The 22,299-nt window shown below is 39.7% G+C and overlaps 1 protein-coding gene across 2 annotated transcripts in view; it reads left to right on the top strand.

Moving 5' to 3' along the window:
• LOC117523314 (zinc finger protein 3 homolog) overlaps positions 1-17,112 on the top strand; it is a 30,303-nt gene extending 13,191 nt beyond the window's left edge. Inside the window, exons 2-4 of one of the 2 annotated variants that reach the window (XM_034184801.1) lie at positions 4,006-4,392; positions 14,711-15,681; positions 16,217-17,112. In XM_034184801.1, the coding sequence (XP_034040692.1) occupies positions 4,008-4,392; positions 14,711-15,681; positions 16,217-16,402 (1,542 nt within the window). In that variant the 5' untranslated portion in view covers positions 4,006-4,007 and the 3' untranslated portion in view covers positions 16,403-17,112. Of the gene's footprint in view, positions 1-4,005; positions 4,393-14,710 lie in introns of both variants that reach the window. The other variant, XM_034184800.1, reaches the window with a different exon arrangement.
• Positions 17,113-22,299: the final 5,187 nt, after the last annotated feature.

Here is a 22,299-nt window from a genome sequence, read left to right on the forward strand (position 1 = left end):
TTACACAATGCATTTATTCAGCATTTCTCTCACTCTAAAAAAAAAAAATTGTTTTAGAAAATGTGCGCAAAACCTCCAAATTGAAAATGTACTGTACCTTACCTGTATAAAACATAAAATGAATAAAAGAAATATTAAAAATATCATATTATATATTATTTTTCTGTTTTCCTCTCCCTTCCCTGTTATCACTGACCAGTTGGTCAGCGTCTTTGGGCATCTCCCTGACTTGTGCTACTAGGACATAGTGTAGCTGCATTGTTTTTGTTTCAATTTATGTTCACTTGTAATTAAAATAGCTAAATAAATCAATAAATGGTTCTTTAGAAACCTTTCATCTGTAAATTAAAACCACCTGTTATTTCAGATTAGATAATTTCTTGTTTAACAGAAGGAACCTCTGACATTTATTTTTAGACAAAATAACATGGAAATTTGTACATTTTTTTTAAGTCTGGTAGATTATTTATATCTCATTTCAACGGGAAAAACAAACACTGTACATAAATACAAATATTTATTATAAATGCAACAGGAAATAATTAACAATGACTGCAGTGTGATTGTAAAGTAGGATTTCTGTGACATAAACCTCATGAATCATGATGAATTTTTTTAATGGTCATTTCAACTTGTAATTTTGCCACAATATGTAATTGCCTTTAATGTTGTTATCAGGACAGAGTTATTTCTAAAATATGAATTTGAGCACAATAAGTGGCGATCTTCTACCTGTGCAAATGTCTTTGGACTTTGATTCGTGGACATTTTTAATGATCAGTTCATTTATTGTTAAAATGTAAAATGAAGCAGCTTTTTAAAAAATAATAAAATAGTTGCTGTTGAAAGAGCCTTTTATTTAGAAGTAGGTGATGTTATGCTGAATTCTCGGTACCAGATGAAGGTCTCTTCTGCACATTTGCACTCTGGTGGTGTTGCTGAAGAGCAGAGATGTTTTCTTTCGATTGGACTTCGTGGTGTTCAGCTCATCAATGGAGGTTTGGTTGTCTGCACAGCAAATGTTCCTGATTGGGACAAATAAAAATATTTCTTTAAATATAAAGAAACCCTAAACAGTTTATATATAAAAAAGGAAAAAAAAAAACGCCCGAAAAAATAAGTTATTTAAAGTTGAGCTTTTGTGGTGTGTGAAAAAAGCTGTAGCTTTATTTGGTAAAAATAAAAAAGACTGAACCATTTACAAATTAAAGCGTTCAACTGTGCTAAAAGGCTAAGCTAATGTTAGCCGATCATTAAACCTTCACAGTTCAGTAAACGTCACATTTTATTTTTACATTATTCTCACCTCGATAAAGCTGCAGAACTAAACTCTGTTGGGCAAACTGGGACTTCGCATATATCCAAAAAGTGGGAGATTTCGGACTGAGTGGGTTTGCTCCATCACCCCGGCTGCCTGCCTCGCTCTGCTCAGGAATGATGCCTGAAGGCCGGCTTCTCCGTGCGGGTCGGCTCGCTGTCGCGGTTCGATCGATATCCCACCAAGTCGTCAGTCCTCCCTCGGTCGGCGTCACTCTGACAAGTAGCTGAAAAAAAGCTTCTCCCAGCAGGGTGATGGGAGAATCGTTCTACTGCTGTTTTTTAAAGCTTTTTTGTGGTTCAGGCGACGCAAATTCAAGAAGGCGATCGCTGAACTTTTTTCAGGTTGTGGAAACAGCCAGAGTGTGACATAGCAATCCCGCCCCCTTGCCGCTTCCGAAGCGACGCGTCTGATGTCATGCGTCTTGGGACGCGTTGACGGATTGGCCTGATGAAAGGCCCTTAATTCGTTTCACTCGATTATACGATCGTTTGATACAAATATCGATATCGCGATCGAAATTCGGTTAATTGCACAGCCCTAGTTGGCAATGCCATATTATGAATCTCCTGTTTAAAGGCTAATAAAATAAAATTATAGTGCTGCCAAAGGAAATTGAATTGACATGACTTTGTCTTATATGAAGTGTAATGAGATATCCTGACTAGAAATTAAACACATACAGCTGTATGCAAAGGTTTGGGCACTCCTTGTTGTTACATATATGAAAGCTAGAGTGAGGACTCCCTATACAGCTAATGAAAGGCTGCCATGCATATACAGTTGTATGCAAAAGGTTGGGCACCCCAATAATTATCATGCTTTTCCTTTATAAATCATTGGTTGCATGGATCAGAAATTTCAGTTAAATCTATATACATAAAGGGCTAATTCTGTCTGTCTGTCTGTTGAGGATAAACTCCCAAACTATAATATGTAGCCCTAAAACCTATATTCTGAATCCTCATGACTTGGGGAACAAACTGGTACTATTTTTTTAAAAGTTGAATGTAACCAAAAAATGAATGCTTTAATCTATTCTCTTTATCTATTTATCTTTCAGGGTTCTGGCTAGCGCAAACTTGCATTATGGCCCGTTACGATATCATTTTGGACCGTTAAGCTTATTTTGGACCGTTGCCCTTATTTTCAATACTGCATAACGGGTCTGTAATCAACCGTTTCTGCAGCGTGACTCCATAAAGGGATATTCACATTTAGTAGGCAGCATTGGGATTGGGGACTCTAGTTCTCACATTAGACTCTGTGGGGAATTCCACAATGAATATTTTCTGTACATTTTAAAGGTGTCTGCATGAACTTTTGAAAAGACTAGACGTTATCTTGGACTGTGGGTGATGCATGCGCATGTAACATGATTGATGATGTCCCGTGACATGTGTTGTTAATCCCTTCAGAGTTGTTATCAGGTTACAAGAACAGCGTTTTTAGAAGTGTTTATTTCTCGCTTACTTTTACATAATTTATGAGAACCATATTAGATGTACACTGAAAAGCAGTTTGAGTGTTTTCTGCTATGTCGGCTTAGCAGCTAGAGAGAGACCAGCCAGTGATGTCACAGTGCCGCTCTACTCTGATTAGCTGTCATTGTGACCTTCCCACAATACCTGCACAAGTCTGGGGAAGCTCCCACATGGTCTGTGACGTCACTGTCATCGACTGTATGGGTCTCTACCGTTGCTGCTATAAGTAGTTTAAGGCTGTCTGTTCTTTTGAATATTTACCCTTCAGGGGAACTTTTTAGAATTTTTTTTCTAGACTGTGAATTTTGATTGTGTTGGTAATAGGGCTGCTCAATTATGGAAAAAATCAGTATCACGATTATTTAGGTAAATACTGAAATCACGATTATTCCAACGATTATTATTTTTTAGTTACACAATGCATTTATTCAGCATTTCTCTCACTCTAAAAAAAAAATTGTTTTAGAAAATGTGCGCAAAACCTCCAAATTTGCAAACTTGCATTATGGCCCGTTACGATATCATTTTGGACCGTTAAGCTTATTTTGGACCGTTGCGCTTATTTTCAATACTGCATAACGGGTCTGTAATCAACCGTTTCTGCAGCGTGACTCCAGTTTGAAGTGTGAATCAATGAAGCAATGCTTCGATTCAATGGCTCGTGGCTCTTTGATTCGCTGCTCTTCAGAAGCAGTAAGTCTGCTTCTTAACCCCTCTCAAACCCATTAAAATATCATGAGTCATTTTTGTGTGTATTAAAGTCACTAAGTGGGACTTTTGTCTTGTCGCAGTCAAAAAACGAGAATCATCCTCCATTCCATTGGCACAGCTCCAAACGCTGTGTGGCTCTTTGCTGAGACAGAGTCCACTCGGAATTAATAACTTCAAAACGAATTGCCGCTTTAAATATAATAAATATAATATAAAATGGATGGATGGATATTTGCTCATTTTGAAATGGATGGCTTGCGAGGTGGTGATGGCATGGTGGTATAGCTGGTAGGTTGTCAGCATTCTGTAGTGTGGTGGATGGAGCAACATAAACACCAGAGCATTCTCCCAGACCTCAGTTAATTCCCTTAGTCGTGATAAAGTGCTGTGGGCAGGACACACAAACACCACTGTGCTGTTTTATCTTTATTATAGTGGTTGCTGTTTCTGACTTTATTGTTGTTCATATTCCATTTAAATTCTTCTTTGCAGACATGCAGCAGCCATTAGTGAGTAAAGAAGACATTCTCCCCAAGCAGCAGGAAGAGAATCAGAGCCTGGAGCAAAAGGATTCGGAGCCTCCAAACAGTAAACAGGAACAGGAGGATCTCTGGGTAAATCAGGGGGGAAAACAGCTTCACGGTCCGGGGGAGGCTGATTTCACTATTGTCTCTGTGAAGAGTGAAGATGAAGAAAAACCACAGTCATCATCACAGCATCATTTCAGCCAAAGAGATGAGAGCACAGAAGTGGAACTTCTTTCCAGCAACTCAACTGAATACCAAACACCGAAAACAGAAGCTAAAGGAGAAGAGTGTGGAGCATCACAACCAGCCAGAGACTCTGGTCCATGCAGTCATTTACAACCACATAATGATGGTAAGAGCTCTGACTTTTCTCACATTGAGCCTGGTGACATATGGAGTTAATATGATGCCTTAACCTGAACATTTGATAAAGAAGAAACTCAGTGTTATGATTATATTCAAATTAAAAAATTAATAATAAATAGTGTGTTGCCCGTGGGGAGCCACACGCTCTAGATTGGGTAGTGTTTATAAAATAGGTAGCTGACATTTTTCAAGGGTGGTAATAAATTAAGTAAAGCTTGTATAATGAGTTGGAATGGCGTGTGAGTACAGAAAGTAGTTTGCAACAGCCATTGCTCAGTGTTGTTTGCTAATATCTGTAGCTTCTCCAAAAATATTAGTCCTACCAACGTTCCATGTTGGCAGCATTCATCCTTGACTCAAAATACATAAGCATACCAAACAGCAAATGTCAGCTGTCCCCAGTTTGTCCTTGATTGAAGTTGCATGCATGCATGCATGCACATCTGCTGTAAGCAGGTGTTTTTAATTTGACAAATAAAAAGACAGTGGCTGAAGACATTAAAACCACTAAGCATTTCACTCATGGTACCAGCATGAAAGTTAACTCGCTCATGGTCAGAGAAACATAACACTTAACTAAACTGACTAAACCAATTGAACTACAAAAACACAACAAATTAATAATACTAGCAACACTCTGAAACTAACATGAACCACAGTAACATTTAAAATCTCAAAACCCCAAACTCTCATGGTGCATTGCAGTACAATGTCCATTGTTTGCTGGTTGGCTAAAATTGCTAATTTCTCCAAAAATATTTTTCTGATCAACTTTCTGTTCTCGCAACATTCATCCTTGGCCCAAAATGGGCCACTTCATGAAAAGGGGTCACCATTACACACCCCAGCATTATTGGTCATTAAAAAATAGAACAGCCCTGTGTGCAGGGAAAAAATAAAAAATCATTGTCTCTCTGTATATTGATTAAATAACTGTGATAACATTGAGGAGATAATTATCTTGGAATTTTTCTTTTTTGAGTTTTTATCTGAAGAGCACAGCAAATTTGTGACATAAATAAATAAATAAACAAACAAACAAAAATCCCTTCAACTAATTCATCTGAATTTACTTCTGATTTGATGGGTACAAGGTAAAATTAATTTCCCCCATAGACCAGTGTCTTAGTCACTCGGTACAGCTGCAGAGAGCATGCCAAAAATGTGATGTCAAATGTAACCCATGGTGTCCCGGTCTGTTACTTTTAAAACCCATGTTCCTAAGCTGCTAATATATTCAATAAATAAAGCTCCAGTTGTGTTGTTCGAAGGCACCACTCTTGAGAGCCTTAAACCCATGGGGGAGATTGAATTTTGTTGAACAGTGAAGTAACAGTCATCATTTATTCCCTTGATGTTAGTTTCGTGCTCGAGTCCTAATGTACGATGTTTGTAGCCTAATGTACGTAGCCTAATGTTCGTAGCCACCAAGAATAGCACTCTGGGGCTTTCCAACAAGCCCATCCAAAAAAGTGTAACATGACTTATCTCAGTAGTGGATTTTACGTATTGCCCATGGTCTGTATATTCGTATCTTACAGCTGGCGTGCCCAACCAGTCGATCACAATCGGCATGCCGATTGGAATCGACACGTTGAACGCGGGCTGAGTTCCAGTCGATTGCATGAAGAAAATAAAAAAATCTGGACTCGAGAGGATTTAGTGCTGCTAAATCTGTCTGATGCAGCAGGTGGCAGCAATGCACCAATAAGGATGCCGGCTGCCGTTAAATGCCAAAGAAGAAGAAACACCATAGAAGAAGAGCAACATTGTCACTAAATTTAGCGACTATTCAGACTCCACGGGTGAGTTTTTTTCTTTAAAAAACAAATAGCGAGAAATCTAGCAACTTTTCCTGGTGTTATTGGAGACTGATGTGAAGGCATATTTCTCCTCAATGAGCAGTGGGTGCTGCTGTAACAAAGCACTCACCGGAGACCGCCCGCCTCCTCCACTTGCGCAGTTAAAACAAGCAAAAGAAAAAAACCACAAGTAACTCCACTAGAGTGTCTGTTTTGGGTCACTTTTGTCAGTTCAAAGTTTAAGAATCAACAGAAGAAAGTTAATTTTTATTTCTAAACGTGTGGGGTGTTTTTTACTCACTTTTTGTCCCTCCCACAATGTTATTCCTGTCTCCTACAGCGTTATTAACAATTGCTTGCACATACAGATACAGATTCTTTATTGTTGTTGTAGAGCCCCTTTCACACCGGGGCCAAATTAGAAATGCGTATTGTGGTGTAACGTCTGTGCTGATTTATGCAGCTTTACGTCAGTTTTAAGCAGCTCTGCGCAGGTATGCTGAGGTCTACATGAAGAGGACCCAAAAAATTAAACCCTTTTAATTTTTCTGCGTAGAGCACTGGATGAAGAAAGCATACAGTTTTTAAGCAGGTTTGTGCAACATGGCGCTGCTGTACACATCCAAAAACTGAGTGCGTTCATCCAGAGCGAATCAAATGTACAACAGGTGTAGAGTGTGTGTGTGGCTGCATGATCATGCAATCTGCAGCGCCTCAGTGTGCTCTCTCTCGCTCTCTCTCTCTCGCTCTCTCTCTCTCTCTCTTTCTCTTTCTCTTTCTTTAGAATGCTGACAAGAAACTGTATTTTTAAAGGGGGGGGGTTGGGGGACACAAAACGGACTCTGAACTTTGCAATCTGTTTCATGCAGACAGACTGTTTCTTTCACATGGAGTAAATATCAATCAATTTATTTTTATTTATATAGCGCCAAATCACAACAAACAGTTGCCCCAAGGCGCCTTATATTGTAAGGCAAGGCCATACAATAATTACGTAAAAACCCCAACGGTCAAAACGACCCCCTGTGAGCAAGCACTTGGCGACAGTGGGAAGGAAAAACTCCCTTTTAACAGGAAGAAACCTCTAGCAGAACCAGGCTCAGGGAGGGGCAGTCTTCTGCTGGGACTGGTTGGGGCTGAGGGAGAGAACCAGGAAAAAGACATGCTGTGGAGGGGAGCAGAGATCAATCACTAATGATTAAATGCAGAGTGGTGCATACAGAGCAAAAAGAGAAAGAAACACTCAGTGCATCATGGGAACCCCCCAGCAGTCTAAGTCTATAGCAGCATAACTAAGGGATGGTTCAGGGTCACCTGATCCAGCCCTAACTATAAGCTTTAGCAAAAAGGAAAGTTTTAAGACTAATCTTAAAAGTAGAGAGGGTGTCTGTCTCCCTGATCTGAATTGGGAGCTGGTTCCACAGGAGAGGAGCCTGAAAGCTGAAGGCTCTGCCTCCCATTCTACTCTTACAAACCCTAGGAACTACAAGTAAGCCTGCAGTCTGAGAGCGAAGCGCTCTATTGGGGTGATATGGTACTATGAGGTCCCTAAGATAAGATGGGACCTGATTATTCAAAACCTTATAAGTAAGAAGAAGAATTTTAAATTCTATTCTAGAATTAACAGGAAGCTAATGAAGAGAGACCAATATGGGTGAGATATGCTCTCTCCTTCTAGTCCCCGTTAGTACTCTAGCTGCAGCATTTTGAATTAACTGAAGGCTTTTCAGGGAACTTTTAGGACAACCTGATAGTAATGAATTACAATAGTCCAGCCTAGAGGAAATAAATGCATGAATTAGTTTTTCAGCATCACTCTGAGACAAGACCTTTCTAATTTTAGAGATATTGCGTAAATGCAAAAAAGCAGTCCTACATATTTGTTTAATATTGCACTTTGAATGACATCTGGTCAGACAGAAGCACCATGATGACTTAAACTTTTAAAGTGCCAGTCGACTACAGTCAGGTCTGATCAAACCTGAATAAGCACTGTGACTCTTTAAAAGCACTATCGCTGTGTCGGTGTGATCATCAGACAACCTGATCGATCAGGTCCTGAAACACTGTCATGACTTTTAAAGCTCCGTTGTCGATGTGATCGGACCTGATCACACCTGATCGCGGTCGACTGGCGCTTTAAAAGTTTAAATATTCAGGACACTGATCTGTGTGTTACAGATACAAATCAGTGGCCTCGGATCCGCAGAGTTTCGAGGAGAAATATTCCTCTCTCAAAGCTTGGTTGTTGTGACAGTTGTCGTAAAGCGGGACTGGTTGGTTGCTGCGGCGATGTTGTGTGTCTCCTGTGCGACACTTAAGCTAAACGTAGCATGTGGACTTCACAAACTTTTAGGCCTCTCAGGTTTTTAAAAGAAGAATTGTGCAGCATGTCTCTGTCATGGACCGACGTCGGACAGAGAGAAGATGGCGAGAAAGACTGTTTGAAAAACTCTGATAAGGACAAGAATCCGTGGAATTATCACCGAATTCATCAACACACCTAAAAGATAAAAGAAACGGGAAAAGTGAACTGTGCCATCAGGAAACACGGTAAGAATTTTTTTTCTCTCTGGAAAATAAACATTGTGCTGTTCAAACAGGATTTTAGAAAAGATTGACTTTTTTCATTAATCTAGACTTTCTTTCATTAGAAAAAAAAGACTGTGGCTTTGAATAATGGATTTACAGGAACTTACACAAGAATGTAAATGAGTTTTTATTAATGTCAACTTTTTTCATGGGAAAAAAGACACTGTGGCTATGAGTGGATTTACAGGACTTTACACAAGAATATGTGAGTTTTTTACTATTAGGTATGTTATTGATATTTTACAATGATTTTCAAAATATTCTACAAGCTTTAGCTGTGGTTTTTAAAATGCTGTAACAGTCTTTTTTAGTTTTCATTAATTTCATGTAGTTTGATTGTTCTGAGTTAATGCATAATTTGGTTTACAATTAAAAGGAAAATCATTCCAGGTCCTACTTCCACGTCATATTCTGTTATTTCAACATGATCACTGACAGTTCAAATGAAAGGTTGAATACAGGGTCATTTAAATGTGCACTAATTTTGAAACTTTTTTGATCCAGGAGATGCTAAAAATATATCATTAGATAAAAAATTTATTTGGTTTCTGGGATCCCACAGGGCCCGAGACCCCTGCTTCTGGGGGCCTGTGCCCCCCCCAGACCCCCTGCAAATTTTCCTCGGATCTCACAGTTTTCATTTCACATCCCTGTTGGGGGGAAGATGAGCCTCGTCTGAGATTCCCTGCCAGAGGCACCAACAAAGAGGTTATATATGAGTACCTGAGTCCGCACTTCCAATGCTGCCCACTAAACGTGAACGTCCCTTCATGGACAGCGACATGATGCCTCCTAACTGGGCAAAAATATTGACAGAGTTCCCAGATATTATGCATTTTCAATGGGGATTCACGAATGAACGCACTCAGAAAAATACTCGCAAAGTACATGTTCAAATGCCATTCTGACCTGGATATCGAGCCAGTAAAATTAATTAACATTAAATCATGTCAGGAAAGTATTAAACTTACTCTGACACACACATTCACAAATATTAGTGTTGAAAATTACACGGATCTGCACTGTTACCCCCAAAACTTGAATCAGCTGTAAATCATGAATTATCCGCAAACTGTTAATTGCAAAATGTGAATACTGAATTATCTCCCAAAACGTGAACGCGGGTCTCACAAAATGTGAATATCATTCATCATATTAGGGCTGAAACGATTAGTCGAGTAACTTGAATAATTCGATTACAAAAAATGATGGAGGCAAATTCTGTGCCTCAAAGCTTCGTTTAACATTGTAGTGCCCATTCCAAGCCTGTGTGTGGTGCTGTAATGTCCCCAGAAAAAAGCAGAAGAAGACTACAGCATGCACATAGGCCGTGTAACAGCTAATCACTTTAGCACAAAAGCTACATCTTTCCAACGTGACACACAGAGTGAAATAAAGCCTTTTAGGAGAAAGAGGGTCCACACTGATCATCTGAAATAGCTTATCGTGCGTTTAAAGCGAAGCAGTGTGTTTGTTTTTTTTAAAAACACTGTTTTGTCTAATGGCTGCTCTCCACTCTATGTGGGGAGCGACTATTCACACGGCGGCCGGCTACGGTCTCTCTCTGCCCGGTGTGTGCGGCTCAGCACTCAGCTCACACTGGGCAAGTCACAGCTCCGGCCCTGGACACACGGACAAACAGCCCCAGAAAGAAGAGCCTCTCTTTCTTCTGTGTTTTGCTCAGACTTGCACTGAGTGTTTCGCTTTTCAATTTTCACTTTTGTGGGCAACGCACAACACTTGAAAAACAAGGTAACTTTAAATAAAATAATAATAATAATAAAACCTGACTGTGGATGCTTGCATGGTCAACCTCCAGCTGAAATGCATCTGTTGAATTGCAGAGAAAGAGAGGATTAAAAAAAATAAATCACGCAGTGACCCATAGAAAGCCACATCCCATCACCATTTCAGCAAAATGTCAAGACTTTGGCCCGACTGGCTGAACTCCTGACACCAGGAAAGATCCAAAACTTGTAAAGATGTGAAAAAATAAATACCCAGAAAAGGATACACTAAACTACACTAACAGAAAGGGATACACTAAATTTGACAGTCTCCGTGATGGTGCTGCAACATTGTGCCATTGCTTTGGGAGAGCCCTGGACTGTTAATGTTTTAAAACGCAAAAGTACTTTTTATCCGATTACTTGATTAATCGCCAGAATAATTGATAGAATACTCAATTACTAAAATAATCGATAGCTGCCGCCCTACATGATGTATACAGTGGCTTGTAAAAGTATTCAGCCTCTTGGTATTTCAAAACATTTTAATTTGTTTATGGCATTTCAAATACAAAAAGTAAATCAGGTTTCGCAATATAAAAATTTCTAAAATTATCTTTCTTAAATTCAAACAGAATGTAAATCTCTACAACCTCATATAAATTAATTAAAAATATAAAAGCCAAGATGATGGGTTGTATAAGTAATCAGCCCCTTTGGTATAATACCTGTAAATAATCAGTTTTATTGGCAGTTTTCTTCAGACAAGTCAGGAGATGGATACATGAACATTTCCAAGTCACTGAATATGTCTAGAACTTTATTTATATCAGTTATGAAGAACTACAAACAGTACGACACTCTATGGTAAGTCTGTGTGGAGTAGACAGTTCTCAAAAACAGTGATTGTGCAAGAAGGAGAAGAGTGAGGAAAGACACCCAGACAACCAAGAAAAAGTTTTAGGCTTCTGTGGCTGTGGCTGTGATTGGAGAAATTCTGCGTTTTGTATCTCCAGTTATACAGCTTCATGATGAAGTGGTACAGAGGAGGGTCTTCTTTCACTAAAACATCATATCTAGGCTTGCATCTCAGCTGTACCTTCTGGCAAATTGTAGGTGAACTTTCAGATCTTTTTAAGAAAACCCTCCTCTACTCCTCCTCCTCTGTGGACTGATTGCAGATTTTCCATCATGGATGGATGCAGGTGTTTCAAAGTATGACCAGTATATTCCCTCAGTAACCATTGCATCATCAGTAGACCTAATGTTAGCAAGGTTCTGCTAATTACAGTGCTAACCTATGAATTAAATACTAAAATTTCACTCAACAGAAATACTGGAGAATGAATTTCTTAAATTGGCCATGAGTTAGTAATTAGTAACAAAGTAAGTTATATGATTTCATACAGTAGTGTTCAGAATAATAGTAGTGCTATGTGACTAAAAAGATTAATCCAGGTTTTGAGTATATTTCTTATTGTTACATGGGAAACAAGGTACCAGTAGATTCGTTAGATTCTCACAAATCCAACAAGACCAAGCATTCATGATATGCACACTCTTAAGGCTATGAAATTGGACTATTAGTAAAAAAAAAAAGTAGAAAAGGGGGTGTTCACAATAATAGTAGCATCTGCTGTTGATGTTACAAACTCAAAACTGTTAGGTTCAAACTGCTTTTTTTAGCAATCCTGTGAATCACTAAACTAGTATTTAGTTGTATAACCACAGTTTTTCATGATTTCTTCACATCTGCGAGGCATTAATTTTGTTGGTTTGGAACCAAGATTTTGCTGGTTTACTAGTGTGCTTGGGGTCATTGTCTTGTTGAAACACCCATTTCAAGGGCATGTCCTCTTCAGCATAAGGCAACATGACCTCTTCAAGTATTTTGACATATCCAAACTGATCCATGATACCTGGTATGCGATATATAGGTCCAATACCATAGTAGGAGAAACATGCCCATATCATGATGCTTGCACCACCATGCTTCACTGTCTTCACTGTGAACTGTGGCTTGAATTCAGAGTTTGGGGGTCGTCTCACAAACTGTCTGCAGCCAAAAAAGTCAAAAAGAACAATTTTACTCTCATCAGTCCACAAAATATTCCTCCATTTCTCTTTAGGCCAGTTGATGTGTTCTTTGGCAAATTGTAACCTCTTCTGCACATGTCTTTTATTTAACAAAGGGACTTTGCGGGGGATTCTTGCAAATAAATTAGCTTCACACAGGCATCTTCTAACTGTCACAGCACTTACAGGTAACTCCAGATTGTCTTTGATCATCCTGGAGCTGATCAATGGGTGAGCCTTTGCCATTCTGGTTATTCTTCTATCCATTTTGATGGTTGTTTTCCGTTTTCTTCCATGCGTCTGTTTTTTTTTTTTCCATTTTAAAGCATTGGAGATCATTGTAGATGAACAGCCTATAATTTTGTGCACCTGCGTATAAGTTTTCCCCTCTCCAATCAACTTTTTAATCAAACTACGCTTTTCTTTTGAACAATGTCTTGAACGTCCCATTTTCCTCAGGCTTTCAAAGAGAAAAGCATGTTCAACAGGTGCTGGCTTCATCCTTAAATAGGGGACACCTGATTCACACCTGTTTGTTCCACAAAACTGACGAACTCACTGACTGAATTCCACACTACTATTATTGTGAACACCCCCTTTTCTACTTTTTTTTTTTTTTACTAATAGCCCAATTTCATAGTCTTAAGAGTGTGCATATCATGAATGCTTGGTCTTGTTGGATTTGTGAGAATCTACTGAATCTACTGGTACCTTGTTTCCCATGTAACAATAAGAAATATACTCAAAACCTGGATTAATCTTTTTAGTCACATAGCACTACTATTATTCTGAACACTACTGTATGTTTGTACAAAAATGCTCAGAAAGTACAAACACATTTGAGTCCACAGCAGTTAGCAGTCGCTACGAGCAAGACCTTGAATCATCATCATCATCAGCTCACATTACCTGTCACTCAAAGCCATCACTCACGTTATTTTTCATAATGTAATGGTTTAAAAAGCTGAAAGCAATGAGTTATAAAAACATTCACCTCCTGTACAGTTGTCGTGAATGAGGACTGTAGACCAGAACAGTTGTTGTTCCAGGCTGGCCAGAGTGAGCCACTGCTGGATGCAGTGATTCACTTTGGAGCCAGCCTCATGTGGCCATATAAGGAACTGTAAGATTTGGCACTTCTGTGTTTGGTTCATTTTCAATAACTGGAGCTGGGTCATATTCAGTGAAAGACATTAGGTTCAGAGGAAGAGTAGGGCAGGAGATAAAGTAGCCACACACATACGCACGCTCAGTGTCAGTCATGAAAATGCTTCATTGCATTTTACAGATTTTGGTTGCATGTATAACCATCATGGTCATACTCTGGAACATTTGCTGGACGCTTGTTCAGGATGACAGAGGAGTGTCTACCAGTGATCTTTTGGAGAGAGCATGCAAAATGGAAAAGGCAGAGAGGAAGAGGAGGTAAACACAGTGAAGTCATCATGAAGGTCTGCAGCATCAACACTGTGATTCTTGGCACCAACTCACCTCATAGAAGATGGGAATTTGTAACTCTTTATTGCAGAAGCCAGTCATCGGAAAAACAGAGCAGAAGCTCTGCAAGAATTCACCTTCACAGAGACTCTCTCTCGTGCTGACTGAGCTGTTCTCACATCATTTATGAAAAGGTTGATTTAGACATATTTGAATGTTTGTTTGAATCACAATCATTTTATGTGACTGGGATCAGATTTTGATCGCTGTCATGCTGTCTGTAGCCATAAAGAATGTAGCCACAAGCAGCGATCATCAGGATCCAAGCAGCCAACCAAAGTGGTACTGCTTATCAGCTGGGAGGACTGAGGCAAAGTAGATGTGTCTAAAAAACAGTTGGTGCAGCCAGAATATCTGACAGGAACTCATACTGTCCTCAGCTGTGGTTGCTCTTGTCACTTCTCTGTCAGAGTTTGATTGAAAAACTCAATGGTGTGATGCTCGGCTGCTGTTCAAGAATGTGTGAAAAAGAAAACTTCAGATGTGCTATTTCAAAGAATGTTTGTTCAGTGCAAGAATGTAGAATCAGAATATAGTGTTCTTATTTTATCTTATTTCATCTTATTTTCATAAATGTTATTCTAAATGTTATCAATTTGCTCCTTTACAGACATGCAGCAGTTTTTGCTGATTAAAAAAGTTCTCCCTGAACAGCAGGATTGGAATGTGAGTGTTGAACAGGAGGACATTAAAAAGAAACCAGAGGAACTCTGGATAAGTCAGCAGGGACAGCAGCTTCACCACCTGGAGGAGGCTGATATCACCGAGTTCCCTTTCACTGCCGTCCTTGTGAAGAGTGAAAATGATGATGAAAAGCCACAGTCATCACAGGTTCATCAACGTGATGAGAACACAGATGATCCTGTAGGCGGCAGCAGCTCAACTGTACATACAGCACTGACAGCACAAACTGATGGAGAGCCACAACCATTCTGCAACTCACTTCCGTATAGTCATTTACAACGAGATACCAGTGGTGGGAGTTTTGACAGCTCTGAACCTGAGATTGACTATTGTAAATGGAAGCAGACCAGAGAAATGAATTCAGGTTTTAACTGTCAGACAAATAGCAGGTGCAACGTAACTAAGAAAAAAATAAATTTTACTCCGTGTAGTCCAATGAAGTATTCAAAACAGCACACAGGAATGCAAGCAAGTGAAAAACCATTTGGCTGCCCTGAGTGTGGGAAAAGATTTGTACACCAAAGTAAACTGATCAGACACACAAGGGGTCATGCAGGCGAGAAATTTGACTGTTCTAAGTGTGGTAAAATATTTATACACAAGAGTAAATTGATCAGACACACGCGAGGTCATACAGGAGAGAAACCATTTGATTGTTCTGAGTGCGATAGGAGATTTGTACAAAAGAGCAGTCTGATCACACACATGAAAATGCACACAGGAGAGAAACCATTTGACTGTTCTGATTGTGGTAAAAGATTTGTACAGAAAAGTAAACTCATCACACATAGGAGAATCCATACAGGTGACAAACCTTTTGACTGTGCTGAGTGTGGTATCAAATTTGGACTAAAGAGCCATCTGATCACACACATGAGAATTCACACAGGGGAGAAACCATTTGACTGTTCTGAGTGTGGGAAACGATTTGGACAAATGAGCCATCTGATCACCCACGTGAGAATTCATACAGGAGAGAAACCTTTTGGCTGTTGTGAGTGTGGTAAACGATTTGTGCAAAAGAGCCACCTGATCACCCACATGACCAAGCACACAGAAGAAAAACCATTTGAATGTTCTAACTGTGAGAAACACTTTAGAGATGAAACCAGTCTGATCACACACATGAGAGTTCATACAGGAAAGAAACCACTTGGCTGTTCTGAATGTAGTAAAAGATTTTGGCGAAAGAGTCATTTGATCAGACACATGAGAATTCATATCAGCAATTAAGGAGGGATCTCTGTATGAGGACGTTTCAATGAAAATGAACCCCAGCTAAAAACTCCACAAAGCAAATATGAAAAAGTCTAATAATGATAAATTGTACTGGCCAGATGTCACCCAGGATAAAAAGGTCCCCAAATCACGCCTAGGCACCAGAGTGTGTGAGGAAAGCAATGGTACAACTTCTCCCAGTGCTGCAGGGAATGATTTCTCCTGTGGCAGCACTCAGGTGGATGATCCACCAGATCAGCATAGTTCTGATCCTGGACTCCAGCAACAACAGCCTCAAAGGGCCAAAAGAAATCTACGAAACTACACCACTGAAAATTGGACCTTGAGGAGAAGAAAAAGATTTTTTACTGCTTCGCTTACTCAAAGCGTGAGAGCATGAGGAGCGGATAAAAGAAGCGGATTTACCAACTAAGGAAATGGTTGGATACAATGCTACCAATGGTGAGGGTGCAACTATAGACCCCGGGTCTGGTGCCCATTGTACTTTTAAAAATAAATCCTTAAAAAAAATAAATAAATAAAAACATTGAGAATACATAGAGAAAGAAGAACAAATACAGTGACATAAAAAATAGCTGGGCTTTGAAGGTGAAAGAATGGTGGTTGGAGCACAAGATCAGGGCTCTTCTCACAAATGATTTTAAAAATGGTGGGGATTTCACTAAATGATTAATGTAGTTTCTGCCATACAGTTGTTGAAAGTGTAAGCTATCTTGTTTCAGGCTGTCAGGCACTTTGACAGGCAGATAATTTCCATCCTGACACACTATCTGTAAATTTGTATACACTGGAAAGTGCAAGGAACTGGAGGTGGATGTAAAGGAAAACAACTATGTACATGAACCACCTCCAGTCTTGTCAAACAGAAGAGTATTTTCTATGACAGAGATTCCAACAGGAAAATGTATAGAAAGAGATGCAATAAAACCTGATAGTTACTTTGAAGAAGCAAGAAGAAAACAGCCATAAACTATAGATGTAACAAGCCCCAATCACTATGATGTCAACAGAGCTGAAAAGGGAATAACATTTTTTGAGAAAAATACAATATGCAAAGACCTCAAAAATAACCTCTGAACAACATGGTCATTGAAAGAAATACAGTGGTGTGAAAAAGTGTTTGCCCCCTTGAGCTTGTACAAAAAAATGCCCTTTAATCTCACAGTGAAAAGTAATCTTTACATCATGAATTAAAAGAAATAAAAATCTAAAAGCCAAAATGATGGTGTGAATAAGTAAGACCCCCTTTTAGGATAGCATGTGTGTAAACTATGAATTTTACATCCAGTTTTCTTCAGACAAGTCAGGTCTGTATGGTCCTCTGGTAAATCTGTGTGGAGGATTTCTCAAAAACTGAGCGACTGTATAAGAAGGAGATTAGACAACCCTGAAGAAGTTACAGACTTCTGTGGCTGTTATTCAAGAAATTGTGCAAAGTGCAAGTTTTGCGTTTTGCATCACCACTCATACCTTCATAGTGAACTTGCACAGAAAAGAATTTTCTTTCAACAAAACAGATCAAATGTAAGCTTTAATCGCTGATGTGCCTTCTGGCAAATTGTACTTGAACCTTCAAGTGTTGTTTTTTGTTTTTTAATAAAAACCTCTATACCACTTCATCATGAAGCTGTATAACTGGTGATGCAAAACTACATAAATTACACATAACATGTAATGAGCCCCCACTCAGCCAACACCACAGTGAAATCAAACTGTTGGTGCAAACTGGACACATCCATAAAATGATGCTTCGTGAAATCGAGCTTTGTGAAACTTCCTTTGAAATCAAAGCTGACATTGGAATTTTAGACTTTTTGCATTTGCGTTGCTTTGCATTGTCTCAACTTCTCTAATGTGTGGTAACTGCCGTTTGGACCTCATATTTCTGCCTGAACCTGACACTGTTAATGTCTCTATTTCCATTCTAAAGAAATTCCTGGCTAACAAACAGGAAGAAAGCTGTTACAGCCTGTATTTTCTTTTCTTTTTAATTAATTAAGTTTGCATCATGTGATGCAGACCTGTTCTATTGGACCTGTTACCCCGCACACAGAGCAAAAACAGTTTTTTAATCTAACCTGTAATCTACTTTCAACTGGAGGTGTCATCACAGCGTGACAAAAATTGTTATTCACATAAGATATTCTAGAAGATGGAAATACTTTAATTCCTTATTGTGGGATTTGCTTGTGAATAAGTGCAGTCCTGCTTTTTCCCCACTGCCAACAAGAAGGAAAAAAAAACATTTTAAAAGCTGAAAGACCTTTCTGCAATTGTTTTATCAGTGTCAAAGTGTTTCATTTAGTCATGATCAGTGTTCACCACAGCTATCTGTTGTCTCTTTAGCATTCTCACGACAAATATAAATCTCATTAATCAATCAATCAATTCAATCAATTTTTTTTATATAGTGCCAAATCACAACAAACAGTTGCCCCAAGGCGCTTTATATTGTAAGGCAAGGCCATAATAATTACGTAAAAACCCCAACGGTCAAAACCACCCCCTGTGAGCAAGCACTTGGCGACAGTGGGAAGGAAAAACTCCCTTTTAACAGGAAGAAACCTCCAGCAGAACCAGGCTCAGGGAGGGGCAGTCTTCTGCTGGGACTGGTTGGGGCTGAGGGAGAGAACCAGGAAAAAGACATGCTGTGGAGGGGAGCAGAGATCAATCACTAATGATTAAATGCAGAGTGGTGCATACAGAGCAAAAAGAGAAAGAAACACTCAGTGCATCATGGGAACCCCCCAGCAGTCTAAGTCTATAGCAGCATAACTAAGGGATGGTTCAGGGTCACCTGATCCAGCCCTAACTATAAGCTTTAGCAAAAAGGAAAGTTTTAAGCCTAATCTTAAAAGTAGAGAGGGTGTCTGTCTCCCTGATCCGAATTGGGAGCTGGTTCCACAGGAGAGGAGCCTGAAAGCTGAAGGCTCTGCCTCCCATTCTACTCTTACAAACCCTAGGAACTACAAGTAAGCCTGCAGTCTGAGAGCGAAGCGCTCTATTGGGGTGATAGGGTACTATGAGGTCCCTAAGATAAGATGGGACCTGATTATTCAAAACCTTATAAGTAAGAAGAAGAATTTTAAATTCTATTCTAGAATTAACAGGAAGCCAATGAAGAGAGGCCAATATGGGTGAGATATGCTCTCTCCTTCTAGTCCCCGTCAGTACTCTAGCTGCAGCATTTTGAATTAACTGAAGGCTTTTCAGGGAACGTTTAGGACAACCTGATAATAATGAATTACAATAGTCCAGCCTAGAGGAAATAAATGCATGAATTAGTTTTTCAGCATCACTCTGAGACAAGACCTTTCTAATTTTAGAGATATTGCATAAATGCAAAAAAGCAGTCCTACATATTTGTTTAATATGCGCTTTGAATGACATATCCTGATCAAAATTAATTAATTAATGACCCACAAAGACAAAAAAAGTATTAAATTACACCGTTGACAACAACATGTCATTCATTATGTGCGGCTGAGCTTAGAGAGGCGGGTCTATGACATTGTTTCAAAAATTTCTGTAAGTTCAGTGTCTTTGTGCTGATGTGACCAGACCTGAACCCAATTATCATTTCGAAATATTTGTCTGAACCTGGCTCGACCTGTTGGGTCCCATTGGGCCCCGTTGAGCCCGGGTCAGGTATCCATGCTCTTGCGGTTATATCTGTCTGGACTGCTACTGTTAAGATCAACATTCCAAGATGGTGGCAGCGCTTCCACAGCTCTGCTAGTGGCTGTTATCTAAAACACATCAGGGCTTCACCTCATGGGACTTCTATACTGTAGCCCATAGTACTCTGTTAAAAGGAAATGCAAGAAAATTTGCAAAAGGTTGACGGAACAAAACCATTTGACTCTTAGTGAGGATGCATGATTATATCAGAAAAAAATCCATTCAAAATTCAAAAGTTAATTATTGGTATCTGTAGATATGCACATTTGTGCTGATAAAATTGTCTGATAGTGTTGGTGTTCAATATCTCAGTATCGTAGTATTTCAGAATCAAAATAGCTGTTATTCACCGAGTATCTACAAGAATACAAGCATGTACGAGGTCTATTAGAAAAGTATCCAACCTTATTATTTTTTTCAAAAACCATATGGATTTGAATCACGTGTGATTACATCAGACATGCTTGAACCCTCGTGGGCATGCGAGAGTTTTTTCACGCCTGTCGGTTACGTCATTCGCCTGTGGGCAGTCTTTGAGTGAGGAGTCGTCCACCCGCTCGTCGATTTTTTTCATTGTTTAGGAATGGCTCAGAGACTGCTGCTTTGTTTGATCAAAATTTTTTCAAAACTGTAAGGCACAACTGAGTGGACACCATTCGATAAATTCAGCTGGCTTTCGTTGAAAATTTTAACGGCTGATGAGAGATTTTGGTCTGGTAGTGTCGCTTTAAGGACGGCCCACGGCGCCTGACGGTGATCTGCGCTCTGAGGCAGCGTCATCTCGCTGTTTCAAGTTGAAAACTTCCACATTTCAGGCTCTGTTCACCCAGGTCGTTGTCAGAGAACAGAGAACTTTCAGAAGAAGTCGGCATGAGGAGTTTATTCGGACATTCCACTGTTAAAGGTCATTTTGTAATGAAAGAACGTGCGGGCAGAGTCGCATGTCGGGCTGCACCTGACCGCGGGGTGTCGCGACAGGAAAAACACCTCCGTTGAAAACCTTAATGGGCAAGTTGGAACATGCCCAAGCTGTTAAACAATTTCTCAGTTACTCACTTGTTGAAAGCCATCAAAAGCCGCCTGAATTTTACAAATGGTTTTCAACACGGAGGTGTTTTTCCTGTCGTGGCGCACACAGAATTTGCGCGCACGTTCTTTCATTACAAAATGACCTTTAACAGTGGAATGTCCGCATAAACTCCTCATTCCGGCCTCTTCTGAATCTTCTCTGTTCTCTCACGACGTCCTGGGTCAACAGAGCCTAAAATTAGGATGATTTCAGCTCGAAACAGCCAGACGACGTCGCCTGGGAGCGCTGCGCGACGTCCCGCTCCGTGGGAAGTCCTTAAAGTGACAGAAACACCCCATAATCTCTCATTAGCCGTTAAACTTTTTACCGAAAACCAGCTGAATTTCTCGAATAGTGTCCACTTGGATATTCCTCACAGGTCCAGAAAAAAGTTTGATAAAGCAACGCGCGCCGTCTCGAGCAGTGTGTGAAACAAAGGAATTCAGCCAAGAGGCCAGGACCAGTGCTCACTCAAAGCCTGCCCACCGGGAAATGACGTCACCGACATGCGCACGAGGGTTCAAGCATGATTGGTGTAATCGCATGTCATTCAAATCCATATAGTTTTTTTTTTTTTAATAAAACTGCCGGTTAGTTTTATAAGATACCTCGTATAAATATACACTAAATCACAGTAAAAATGTATGAATAAAATGTGCAATAAAAATTAGTGCAAAGGATAAACAGGCAAACAGATTGAAGTTATACATGAGGTGGATGAATGAGTGAGTTTTTTAGCAGGTTAAATTCTTCATCAGTGTGAATGCCTTTGGAAAGAAACTGTTCCTGGGTCTGGTTGTTCTGACGTACAAAGCTGTAACGTCGACCAGAGGGGAGGAGTTTAAACAAGAGTGTGTCCAGGGTGGGAAGAGTCTGCAGAGATGTTACCAGCTCACTTCCTGGTCCTGGACCAGTATAAGTCCTGGATGGAGGGCAGGCTGGCTCCATTGCTTTTTTTTTCTGCAGACCTGACAGTTGGTTGAAGTCTAGGGATGGGTATCAGGAACCAGTTCCTTTCGGGTATCATTAAGAAATCGATCCACCGGCATCAATAAGCTTTTTGCTTAATGATTCCCTTATCAGTCCTTCACAGTGGCCGCTGTTTTGGGGGGTGTTTGTCAGGAAAATGATAATTTCTCTACATTGATTACAGACACTGCAGCGGGTCTGTAAACTTTTCTGCAGCGCGGGTTTGCTTTGAACCTTGAACCAATCGAAGCAGTGATTCGCAGATTGAAGCAGTGCTTTGACCTGGTGCTTTGTTGATTCATTATTTTATTTTGCTTCATCTTAATTTTCCCTGCTAAAACCCTAAAGAGCATATGTCTGTGAGTATTATTTACCTTTTTATGTTAAAGCGACCTGTTATGGTCTTCTGAAACAGTTGATAGATGTATTTTATAACTTAAAAATGGGACCGATGCTAACGTGTTAGCATGTCTATGGCATTTTCAATGTTAAAGTTAGCATTAAGCTGTTCACATCTCAGCAGGTTGTGTGTGAATTTGTTTTCTGTATAATATTAA

Source organism: Thalassophryne amazonica, chromosome 13 (genome assembly GCF_902500255.1).
Source record: "Thalassophryne amazonica chromosome 13, fThaAma1.1, whole genome shotgun sequence".
In the NCBI taxonomy this organism is placed as follows: domain Eukaryota; kingdom Metazoa; phylum Chordata; class Actinopteri; order Batrachoidiformes; family Batrachoididae; genus Thalassophryne; species Thalassophryne amazonica.